The sequence below is a fragment of the Perca flavescens genome, chromosome 5, assembly GCF_004354835.1.
Source record: "Perca flavescens isolate YP-PL-M2 chromosome 5, PFLA_1.0, whole genome shotgun sequence".
In the NCBI taxonomy this organism is placed as follows: Eukaryota; Metazoa; Chordata; class Actinopteri; order Perciformes; family Percidae; genus Perca; species Perca flavescens.
In genome coordinates this window covers 24794928-24806732 of record NC_041335.1, presented here as the reverse complement: position 1 = coordinate 24806732, position 11805 = coordinate 24794928, and the positions used below count along the sequence as shown (strand labels likewise).

Sequence of the window (11805 nt, the reverse complement as noted above, 5' to 3'; positions counted from 1 at the left end):
AAAGATAGAAAAACTAAAATATTGCCAACAACACATCAATGACAGCACAGTTAGATAGCACTGCTAAACAGAAGGGTGGAGGGCACTTACGCTTATAACAGTTAAATATATATTATTCCTAAATGACCCAAATACAGTATGATGAAAGGCTGCACATGTAGTTAGACAATTCTACACATTTAAAGGTTCAGTAGGTAACTTTTTTCGTTAAAAGAACTTTTTGTCATATTTGCTGAAAACAGTAGCACATTACGCAGACAATCTGTGAAAAAATCATGTTCCTCTGCCTTCCTAAGCTTCCAAGATTAACTACCAATCAGAGCCGAGGAATCTCTACGCAGTGTCAATGACTGCTCATGAACTGCAGTCAAACTCATCAAATATGAATCAATATTCTGTTAGTGCATTGCCTATTTCTTGCCTCAAATTGTTTCAGAAAGATATTTTAGTGTGCAGTTTAGCTGAAACATGAGAAAGTTTGGTTGTGTTCCTAATGCCATTAGGAACAGCAGGAGGAAGCAGAGGGAGGTGGATTTTTTTCCACAGATGATCTGATTTGTGTAAGCAAATATTAAAATATTTTTTATCAAAAGTTGCCAACTGTAGCTTTAAATTACATCACTGAAACAAATATGGACACATTAAGTGACTGGACTGAATAGTGCGATTAGTTTTCAGTCTGTAGTTGTACTATGGCACTGACATTGAAATCATGCAGCTCCTAATGATAAATACAGAAAATATTAACAAGATGGCACTTTTATTCAACTATAACATGATCCTAAGGGCTGGTTGTATCTCTTTATAACTAAGTAGTGTTTATTAGTTTGACTACTTGCATAGTAGCTTTTCAGCTTAAAGGCCTAATAAAATGCCTAGAATTAAGTCTGTAGTGTTGGCTACAAAATAAGGTTTCTAATTTAGCACAATTAGGGACAAAGCATTCCTCGTTCTCTGCATGGACAGTTTACATCATTCACAATCACACTTGCATTTTACTGTGATAATATTTATTGCAGTATTAGACTAACGCAATGAAGGTCTGAAATCATCCAGAGGTAAAAGTGATGGGCTCATAAGCTAACAGAAAACACGTTAAATTAAAATATGTTCAAAACCGGTCAGAACCTGATAGCAATATAAATGGAAAATGGTGCCGTCTGAAGCTTGGACTTGAGCAAAATGCATAATTCATACATATATTTCTGTAAATAAGATGTGTGAAGTGTGATGGCAAAACATCTTAGTACCATTATCGCTGGAAGCTCTGTGGAGTCATAATTAAGATCAAAGACTAAATAATGGATATGTCTATGATAGTCATACAGTATCAAAACATTGTTGTGTTCACTTTTTTTTTTCCCAGTCCAACTCGGCAAACTTGTAACTTATACAAAAAAATAAGATAATCAGCGGGTCTATATGTGGTGATGGATGGATGTTTGGAGGGAAGAAGAAGAAGTGGTGTGCAGATAAAGATGATTTGATCCTTGATCCTGGTGGACCTGTAGCATGGCAGCAGGCAGTGATTGATTCAGGAGGACCAGGTATGTGTGCATGTGCGTGTGCGTGTGTGTGTGTGTGTGTGTGTGTGTGTGTGTGTATATATATATATATATATATATATATATATATATATATATATATATATATATATATATATATATATATATACACACATACATACATATATACGTGTGTGTGTGTGTGTGTTGAGGGGGTTGGTATCACCGAGTTTCCCTTCTGCTCTGACTCTTTCATTCGTCTGATTTAATCTTCATCTGTGCCTGCATCTGAGCGATCATCTGCTGCATGCGTCTCAGCTACAGAGAAAGAGGAAAAATGTTAACAAAATCACAATGATGGAGTTTTTTTCATGTAACCATTATAATTTTCCACCATAAATTTCAATATTGTTCCTCACTTGATTGATATCTCTAATATTTCAACAATTACAGTCTAAAATGTTTCGATTTTTCTTTCTTTCTCAACATAGTGTTTGCTTATATCAGTGAATGGTCAAAAATCTTGGAACATAATTCAGAAACAATTCAGTAAACTTTTATATTTCCAAAACACCCAGTAGTGTGTAGATCTTTGCATGGAAAATCCTTGCAGGGAAGTGAAGTGTTTCATGTTTCTGGCAGCAGAAAAAGCAGTCTTATTTGGAAAAAACAGAAGATGAAAAACCAGGCAGAGTCACTGGTATTTACAGTGTTCAAGAGTAGAGTTACTCCAAAAAAAACAAACAGAAGAATATCTGCTGATTCAATCTTTTGGTTTTACTTTCTAACCAGCATGGTTGATGATATTTAGGACCTAATGTGTGTTCTAAAGTAAAACCAGAAGCTTGAAACAGGAAATATGTATCTGTCTTTTCTTACACTTACTCTGCTCTTATGATCTGCCTAGTAGGCATAACGTTGCTGTCCTGTGAAAACTCCAAAATGTCAACTTGTCATTAGCAGAGAAAATCAGCCTTGTTTTCTGCTTTGTGACAATGTATTTTTCAGATAATCAAATGGGTTTTTAAAATGGTTTTATTTAGCTTAATAAATAGGAGAATTTTCTCAACCCATAAAAGAACATATAATCTTTAAGTTTAATAGACTTCTTTTTTAAAGAAGCACAAACTATAGAGAGAGTAGCAGGCTAATTAAGAGCAATCAGGAAACAAGTTCATGGCGTTTCTTTTTCTAAATTAAATAAAGCCAAACTGAAGAGCTAATGGGATTCCTGGTTTGACTTGCTGGTAAAACACTTCCTTAATAGGTTTAAACCTTCAACAGTTGGGGTGAATAGAAATGTATGCTCCATGGTTTAACCAATCAGATGCTTGTGTTCTTAAAGGTTCAGTATGCTTGAAAGTTGTATAACATGTTGTCCAACCACATATTAAGGCAAACCACAATGACAGAACAGACAAAGAAAGGAAGTGCAATCTACAGAGAGACAAACTTCAATAGAGAACATACGCTGACTGATTGGCAGGTGCCGAAACAACAAGGCGATGAGCAGTTAACACCAAAAGACATCACCTACATGAAAAAGCATCTCATGGACTTCCACTTGAAATAGGTTTAAAGTGTTGTAACTTGAGATTTTCTTTACCATTACACAAAACAGAGGTTTGCATATGGTCATTATTCAATCAAATGAGGAGTAAATCAATATGTTGTAATGATAAAAATCTATATTTATATCAGCACAGTGACTGTAATAGCAGATGAATAAAGTGTTTTAAAATAAATAAAGCATAGATGAGCCCATCAATAAGTGAATGATCTATTGAGACAGATAATGAGGATGTAAAGCTTTTAAAACTATCATGAGTCCCACTGTTAAACAATAAACTCTTCTGTAGCTTTCTATGATGTCTATCGCCATCTTGTGGCTGATAATAGACATTCAATTTCAAACGATTCATCTTCTGAGAAGTTTTTATTATCAATCCTATGTAGCCCTCTCTCATCTGGTCTTATGTGTTTGGAGAGAGAGAGAGAGAGAGAGAGAGAGAGAGAGAGAGAGAGAGAGAGAGAGAGAGAGAGAGAGAGATGTGCACCTAGCTAAACTTGAAAATGAATATTAATTCTAGGTTTAACATTGATTTAAAATGTTTATATTCAACCTAGATTTAATACAAATAAAATAAGGTAAGATTACTTACTTACCTAGGGACATACATACATACATATATATATAAATATACATACATATATATATATATATATATATATATATATATATATACACACACACACACACACACACACACACACACACACACACACACACATATATATATAGTTACTGTGATCTTACCTCCCACCCCAAACACTGACAACCCGTAAACAAATGTCTCTCCAGCTTTGTGTTTTGGGCTACCTACATAACGGAGGTTATTCCCACCATAAAACTGGGCCCGGACATCCAGACAGGATGTGATGGCATATCCTGCCTGGGCACATTGTTTACAAACAGCTCTGATTGGACCCCGCCCGCTCTCTATGTTGCGCTGCACCAGCAACACAAACAGGCCAATCAAGAGCAATCAGGAAACAGGTTATTGCCTAGTGACATGCAGGCTCCGTTACCCAAAATGTAAACAATACAAATAGAAGATCGTGGGGTGAAAATGAATACAACTTTTTTTCTCCTTCTAAAATATATAACACTGAAGAATTGACCGTCAGTAAAACCAGGGCCATAACATTGATGACAAAGCCGTTTTTCTACACAGTCTGGCGGAGTCTTTATTTACATTTCATTATACACCGTGCTCAGGGCACATGTACTTACTAACACGGGTTACTGAGGTTTAAGTGATCAGATACTCGTGTGTTTTTAAAGGTTTGATCTTAATCTGTCTTAATACAATACTCATGTGTACACTAAAATAGAGATACAGTTCATTGCACAGATATTTACACCTTTCATAAGTACCAATTTACCAAAGCATGCAGCCATATTTAACCATTTGAAATATTTTGCCGAATTGTTTAAGTTTTCAAAATGAGATGTTCAGGTGATACAACCACCTACAATTCATAACGCACTGTAATTATGATTTCGCTCATAAAACAATATTTTTTCCTGGAACTAATTTAAAAAGTGGAGATTTACATTCCTTCTGTGTAGTTCTGTGACTTTAATGGAAACCAGTGCGGATGTGTTTAATTATAATGCATTAGCTATGTTGAGCAGGTTTAAAGTGTCTATCAGTCCTTTCAGAAAAATGTGTTTTTTTGTGATTATGCGGCACGTTTTCTTAAAAAGTGCGATGGAATATGCAGGATATTTATGCAATTTTATGCGATGAAATTGCGGGGGGGAAAAAAGTGATTCCCCAACACGTTGCGTAATTATGGCATGGCAACAGGGGAAAATGGCTGCTCTTGTGTATAATAAACGCAACATTTTTCAACTTTCTGCTAAGATATATTATGTGACTTTTTTGCAATGAAAATGCGGGGATTATGAAATCACGCAAGCTCCGCATATTTTGCGCGGAAATCTGCAATTTATGCGGCGTATTTGAAAAAATGCGCCCCCCGCATAAATATGCGGACTTTGGCTGATTATGCATTGAATTATGCGATCGCATAATCGCGTTTTTCTGGAGGGACTGGTCTATGGGTTGATTCTGAGTGTACTAAAATGAATTGAAACCAATATGCTCCACAAGCATGATTTGGGTAATGGTTTAGTTGTCAGTGATGTTGAGTTTTATGCACACATTGTGCAGTGGCATGGTCGTTTGGCTGTTAACTGTCCTTCAACTTAACCCTGTTGCCTAGTATTAAACCTTAGAAAATGTTCTACAACTTAACTTGTTTTATCTTGTTGCACAGAGCGATGGAAGAACTGTTGATTTTGTCCCCTATTTCCTAAATTAGAGTTGCACATTTCACAGCCCCTAACGAGAGGAATTATTACGCCGACCAATAACTCTTATAAGATACTGTACATATGGCATGTGAGTATTGTATTAATATGAACTTGAAACTCTGAACCTTTCCGCTAATGTGTTTTTTTTGTGCCCTTACCTCTGCCTCTTTCTGTAGCAGGATCTGATCCTTGTCCATCACATCCTCATCCGCATCCCTGCACAGAAACAAAACACTTTAGTTTAAAAACCTATGTTGAAATAGAGCAACATGTGCTGATTAAGTGATATAAAAACAGTGTCTCACCCGCCCACTCTCTTCAGCCTCTCTGAACGGAAGTTCTCATAATGCAGATCTTGAGTTACCTCCTGGAGGTCTTGCATGTGGGTCCTGCAACAAACAGACATGCAATGCTTTCTTCACACACTGGGAGGCAGTAGAGACTCAATGTAAATGTTTTTTTTTTTTTTTTTTTTTTAAATCGTCCTTTAAAAACACGCTTAATGAAGATAAAGTTCTGTCGAGGTTTTAAAAGACGTTCTTTCCGAAAATCCTATTACTTAAGCAGTTTTGTTGCCAAGGAGACTCACACAAGCATGGTGCGTAGTTTGAGGAAGTCATTGTGCTCAGGGTTCTCCACTTCAACAACTCCCCAGGGGTAGAGACGACCACGGATCTTCTTCCCCTTCACCTCAATCAGCTGGTTGGAACCAATCACAGCAAAGGGAATGCTCGCCTGGGAGTGGAAGATAAATGTAAGAGGATCCCCAGAGAGAAACAAAGTCAGAAAAAGGGTTTGGAAAATAAAGGTATCAGAGAGAAGGGGGGTGAAATAAAGCACAGCAATGATGAACAGGAAGACAATGGTATCTATATACCTTCAGGACTCTGGTCTGCTCCTTGAACTCCTCGTCCTCGTCAGAGTCGGCGTCAGGTAGCTGATAAATTCTGATCCCATGCTCTGCGATCTCATCCAGGATCTGGACACAAGAGAAACCTAGGGTGAGCCGGCAGGGTCGTGACCTCCTGACACGTCCCATTGCAGAGGGAAAACGCGACCATTGAACCCTGCAGAGGTGTCACTGCAGACACTACCGGAGGGGCAGCTTGACTTTCTATTAACAATCTGTACTCAAACAGTGCAGAAACCAAGGATGTAGAAAAGCACTTGATTGAAAAACAGTAAAACATCCTCACCGTCACAACCACTAAGGACCAGTCTCCTCACGAAATATCTTTTAATAAAAATGTCTACATTTGTAAAACTTTTTTTTTTACCTTTCAATTTTGTATTTGTGTTTCATTTTGTGTGTACTTGATGCTCTTATGTATATAGTATTCTAGTTTTTTTTAAGTTACTTTTTAAGATTTATTTATTTGATTAGGACAATGCACATTAATCAACATTTCTGTAAATGCGGCAGTGTTAACCAGTCAGCTAATTTTCAACTGTAGTCCTAGTTACATGTCTTTATGGTGGAAAGAAACCAGAGCACATGGAGAAAACCCACACAAGCATGGGGAGAACATGCAAATACCACACAGAAAGGCCTGGGACTCGAACCTTCTTGCTGTGAGGCAGAAGTGCCAACCACTGAGCCACCGTGCTGCTAGTACATATCCACACACTATGCATCTGTTCTTGTACTGTAGTTTATTTTTAGTTGTACTGTACTTGTAGTTTATCTTATAGTATCTTAAAGAATACTTGACAATAAAAGATAAAATCTACATCCAATTCCAGAATGGCACAGACTTCCGTAATTTATCTAAATATATGTATATAACATGTGTGTATTAAAGTGTGAGTCATATGGACAAAATAACAACTGCCACGCTGACCCATAAACCGAAAGTAAGAGAGCTCTATAGACTATAGTTGTTGCAGCAACACATTTAATTAAAGCCCCCCATGGATGAAAAGAAGGGTGAGACAGAAAGGGTAGACAGGTGAAAAATAATAATGGTCTGTGCGTGTTTCAGAGTCAGAAACAAAGTTCTCACCCTCCTTTATTCAAAGGCCGACCGGTGTAGAAACAAGTTAAAACAAAGGCGCTTTCTTCCCTGCTACCTCGGGGACAGATGTCCGTATTTATTATTCTAAACATCAAAGCTGCATTTTTCTTTTGTTTTCCCAAGAGCAGAGTTTTTAAATCCACAATGCATTCTTATGTAATGGAGCCAAAAAATGTCAATTGTTGTTTTACTGACTTTTAGGGGGACTTTCATGTACTGTAGTGTATAAAAGGACAGTGGTCAGTCAGCCAGGAGCCTGGGAAGTGAGCACAGGTTTTCCTACAGAGTACAGCTCCTGTTTGAGCCCTTGTTATGGCTGTTGCTTGTTTTCTCAGTGAGCTCTGTGCGCAGTGTGTGTGAGATAGTGTGTGCTCGGGGAGACTCGGGTATTGTTGTGGGGCAGATCTAAAAACAAACAGGCTTTGCAGGACTCAGAGGAGAGCATGACTCAGGAGCAGAGCCTCTTCTTCCTTCATTCACTCAAACACACATGATTTACAGATCTGTCGAACATGGAGGCTGGATAAACATCACTCTGGTGGGGCAGAGCATAAAGAATTTTGAGAAACTCTCTGGGGAAACTTTTGGGTAAAATAAACATTTGTGACACAATAGCAGGAAAAAATGAAACAAACAACAAATCCAGTCACACAAGTAGATAAGGTAGAGACAAACTTAGATAAAAATCCAATGAAACAGGAAAAATCTAACTGAAAGACTAAATAGACACTAAATAACCAGTTAACTGAACAACCAACAAAGATAGTGTAACATATTTTATGAATCCAAACCACCATTAAACATCCAGAAACAATATCTGGCTCATCACACAAGCATGAGTCCGTTGTCTGCCATCATCTGTTTCCAGACCTTGGTAAGCCAAAAGCTGCAAAATGGCTGTTTACCTGAATTATTCTGTTCCGTAACATGTGCTTAGTATAGCCTGACACCTATAATCAAGACTTTCAGGGATCATCAGATGTCAAAATCACTGCCTGCTCCAAATCCCTGTAGTCTCCTGTTGATTTACTGTACACAATGTAGGTCGTAATCCCTAATGTTACGCCAGCCTCCTTCTCAAAGTTGTGTATTTTTATTGGCACGGACATGTTGGCAGTGGAAGCCATTTTGATTTTATGACCATCCTGTGCGGCTATAATACAGCCCCCCCCCACCCCCATCCCTCCCTCCCTGTGCTGTTATGGTTGGCCGTGCAGGTCCACCCAATGCTGCCAGGGCAGGGGACCAACAATGCCACACAAGATTCTGCATCAGTATTAATTAGAAAAGGAAGCCGAAGATTTATGGCCTCATGTTTCTGGCTCACATTGCTGAATATGCTGCATTGTTTGTGGAAATGATTCCGTCATTTCAGGCAGTTATGATAAGTGAGAGAGGGTGGAGGCCAATTTCGAGCTAGAAAATGGGTTAGATATGAGACAAATAGCAGGTGAAGCATGCATTTCCAGTGTAAAGTCATGGCTATTTCAGCTCTAGGAATAGCCGTATTAAATATACTGTACTGGTTATGTGTAGCCCAAATATAGCATCCCCGCAGGTCTATACATAGATATAATTACACAGGGTGATGTCGTGGGAGACGAGGCTAAGCAGTTTTTCTGCAATGGCACAGTAGGTTTAACCAAAACCTCCAATCATAAAGAAACAGGGTGTAAAACCCATCATTACGGGGATCAACCGTTTCATCACATGAACCTGACGAGGGAATAATATTTTTATGATTCGTTCATTCTCACAAGCAAACCCACAAAATATGAATGACTCCTACGCAATGACAAATGGACCCTGGACAAACAACATTGGCAGAAAACAAATACCTGCCGAAGAAAAGAGCAAAGAGACAAAAGAGGGGATTGTGGTGAGCACGGCAGGCCTGATATTCAACAGGCAACCGCATGCACAAGCACACTTACAATAATACAGTTGTAGTGTGACTGTTCAGGACAGAACTAAGCCTCCTCTGGCCTGGCATGGTGTTTGTATCCATTAAACTAAAACTCTTACAGGGAACAATACTTGGAAGTACAAAACATGTACCAGAGCATTCTTAGGAAATAAACAATGCAGAGAGAAAGAAAAAAAAGTCAACAAAGCAAAACAATCAAACTGCATCTCAACACTCATAGGCTCGACACTAATCAACCCTGATTGAGAAGAGCAAAGATCTCAAATTCAGAGGTAATGTTTATGTAACCTCACAGCTGCCTGCCAACTTCTGCAGAGTGGCCATGGGAAGGAAACAGTGCATCATTGCCATTAGAAGTAGTAGATCTGATCAGCTTTCAGCCGCTTTAAAACCCTTTTCATACGGAGAAAACACATTGAGGGACAGGGGCCCTCTTTTTTTCAAGACTGCAGTTTATTAAAGGAAAATCCTGGCCATGGTGAGCGTTAAATCTGTTCTACTGAGAGCTCTCTATCCCTTCTGAGAATCCTGTAGGTTCAACTATGTGTCTACATACAGTATAAGTGAATAAAACAACTGCTTACTTTCCCCCTACTAAATCCATTTCAGTGACACAGAAATCTCTGCACTTACACTCTGCAAAGAGCTAACTTGAGGTGATATGTTACCACCATATGCAACAGGCAGTATTTAATAGTAATAAAAAGTTACAATCCAGGTGAGAGTTCTTACATTTCATAAAAGCTGAACCAATGGGTCTGATGAATTCCAACTGTCCATAGCCAATAAACTATGTAAAATATAATAAAGGGCCAAAGCACTTTTTGATAAAAAATAAAGTACCGTTATGAGTACCGGCATCTCCACCATCTTCAGCCAACAAAGCAAGACAAGAATTCTCTATATAAAAAGGCTACAATTTAGTCAGTCTCTCACACAAGGCATCAATGTGGCTTTTAAGTACATTTGCAAGGAAATATATATATTTACACTGACTAACTGAAGAGTAGTGAGCTGTGCGTCACTGTAATTAATATTTCAAACAACACATATTACATACAGCACGAAAAGACAAAGCTGATTCCTACTACTATTCTTTAGTTTCCAAACGTAATTTGCTAACCTTAAGACACATGAGAACAAATGCTTCTCTCTTGCCAGGAAACGCCTTTCAACTAACCGGCTCTCTCCTGCCTGCAGGGAGTCTGAGGGGGAGAGGGAGCCCCAACAATACCTGAACTAGGGGGGGTCGGAGGGATTTAGACCTCATACCAGCCAGCCACACACACACACACACACACACACACACACACACACACACACACACACACACAAACACACGCACAAACACACGCACACACACACACGCACACACACACACACAACTGAACTGAACTGGTATAATCTGGCGAGTAGGAGTTTACGCGTTACGTTTGTGGAGCTTTGTAGATGGAGAATGACCTTCAGACCATCTACAGAGCAAATCCCTCTGACTGTTCAAATATCATCTCCTTCTAAAAGTACCCATACAGCACAGACTCTGACACACAGCAGCACTGAAAAAACAATACCTTTTTGTTCACGGGATTAAAGACACTTGCATGCACAGAAACACATTCCAGATATATTCAGTCCGAGTCTGAGACTGGGTGGACAGTCCAGACTGGAACAGACCGGGCGAGAACAGCTGGATTTGTCCTAAGGCACTGAAAGTACAGAGGAAGTCACCACAACCATGGCAACGCGAAGGCATCATAGAAGTTATGGTGATCAACACACTTGCACGCATACACATGCACAAACACACCCGCACTCCTATTGTCTGGGCTAAGTATTAGTACAGTTAAGACCACCCACCTCTCTCTCTCTGATCAAAGAGCATGGGGAGGAACAATCAAGCTATTCATGTAATCTTGTCTAAGTGAGATTTACAAGGGGATAGTGCGAGTTTAGTATTTCAACCACACATCAGGTTTTTGTAACTTGGTCTGGTAATCAAAAGGGTTCTCAACAGCAAACTCAACAGCAAAAAGTGACTCATTAGCAGCACTGCAAAGTCCGGAAACCATCTTTTCAGGTTTGCCCTCTAACAATGAAACTTGTTTTCACACTGTAGCTGGCTTGTACTTTCTTTACTTGAGAACAGGTGATTGTGCGTAATAGAGCTGCTTGCTCCATGAGGAAAAACGCATATTTATTGTTTTAAAATCTGCAGAGACATGGAGCATGCCCTGGCACAATGACTGCTTGAGGGCAGAAGCATAAATATACCCGGGTGTTTGAAACAGTGGCAGGAAAAGGACTGGGCATAAACCAACCAAGGACTCATAAACTAACTAACACACAAACACACAAAGGAGCAGTGAATTAATCACCATTCAACTTTTACTCATGGGGCGCCTGCCTAGACACGTACAAAGAAAGAATATTAAGAAATTAATTGAACATTAAATTCACATCATTGATCAGCTGCCT

General features: G+C 38.9%; 1 protein-coding gene across 2 annotated transcripts in view; it reads right to left on the bottom strand.

Moving 5' to 3' along the window:
- Positions 1–1661: 1661 nt before the first annotated feature.
- Positions 1662–11805, bottom strand: part of zgc:63587 (septin-2) — a 28306-nt gene continuing 18162 nt past the window's right edge. The window contains exons 8-12 of one of the 2 annotated variants that reach the window (XM_028577790.1): positions 6266–6367; positions 5978–6123; positions 5694–5777; positions 5547–5604; positions 1662–1823 (exon numbers count right to left, since the gene is read on the bottom strand). In XM_028577790.1, the coding sequence (XP_028433591.1) occupies positions 1758–1823; positions 5547–5604; positions 5694–5777; positions 5978–6123; positions 6266–6367 (456 nt within the window). In that variant the 3' untranslated portion in view covers positions 1662–1757. The remainder of the gene's footprint in view (positions 1824–5546; positions 5605–5693; positions 5778–5977; positions 6124–6265; positions 6368–11805) is intronic. The other variant, XM_028577789.1, reaches the window with a different exon arrangement.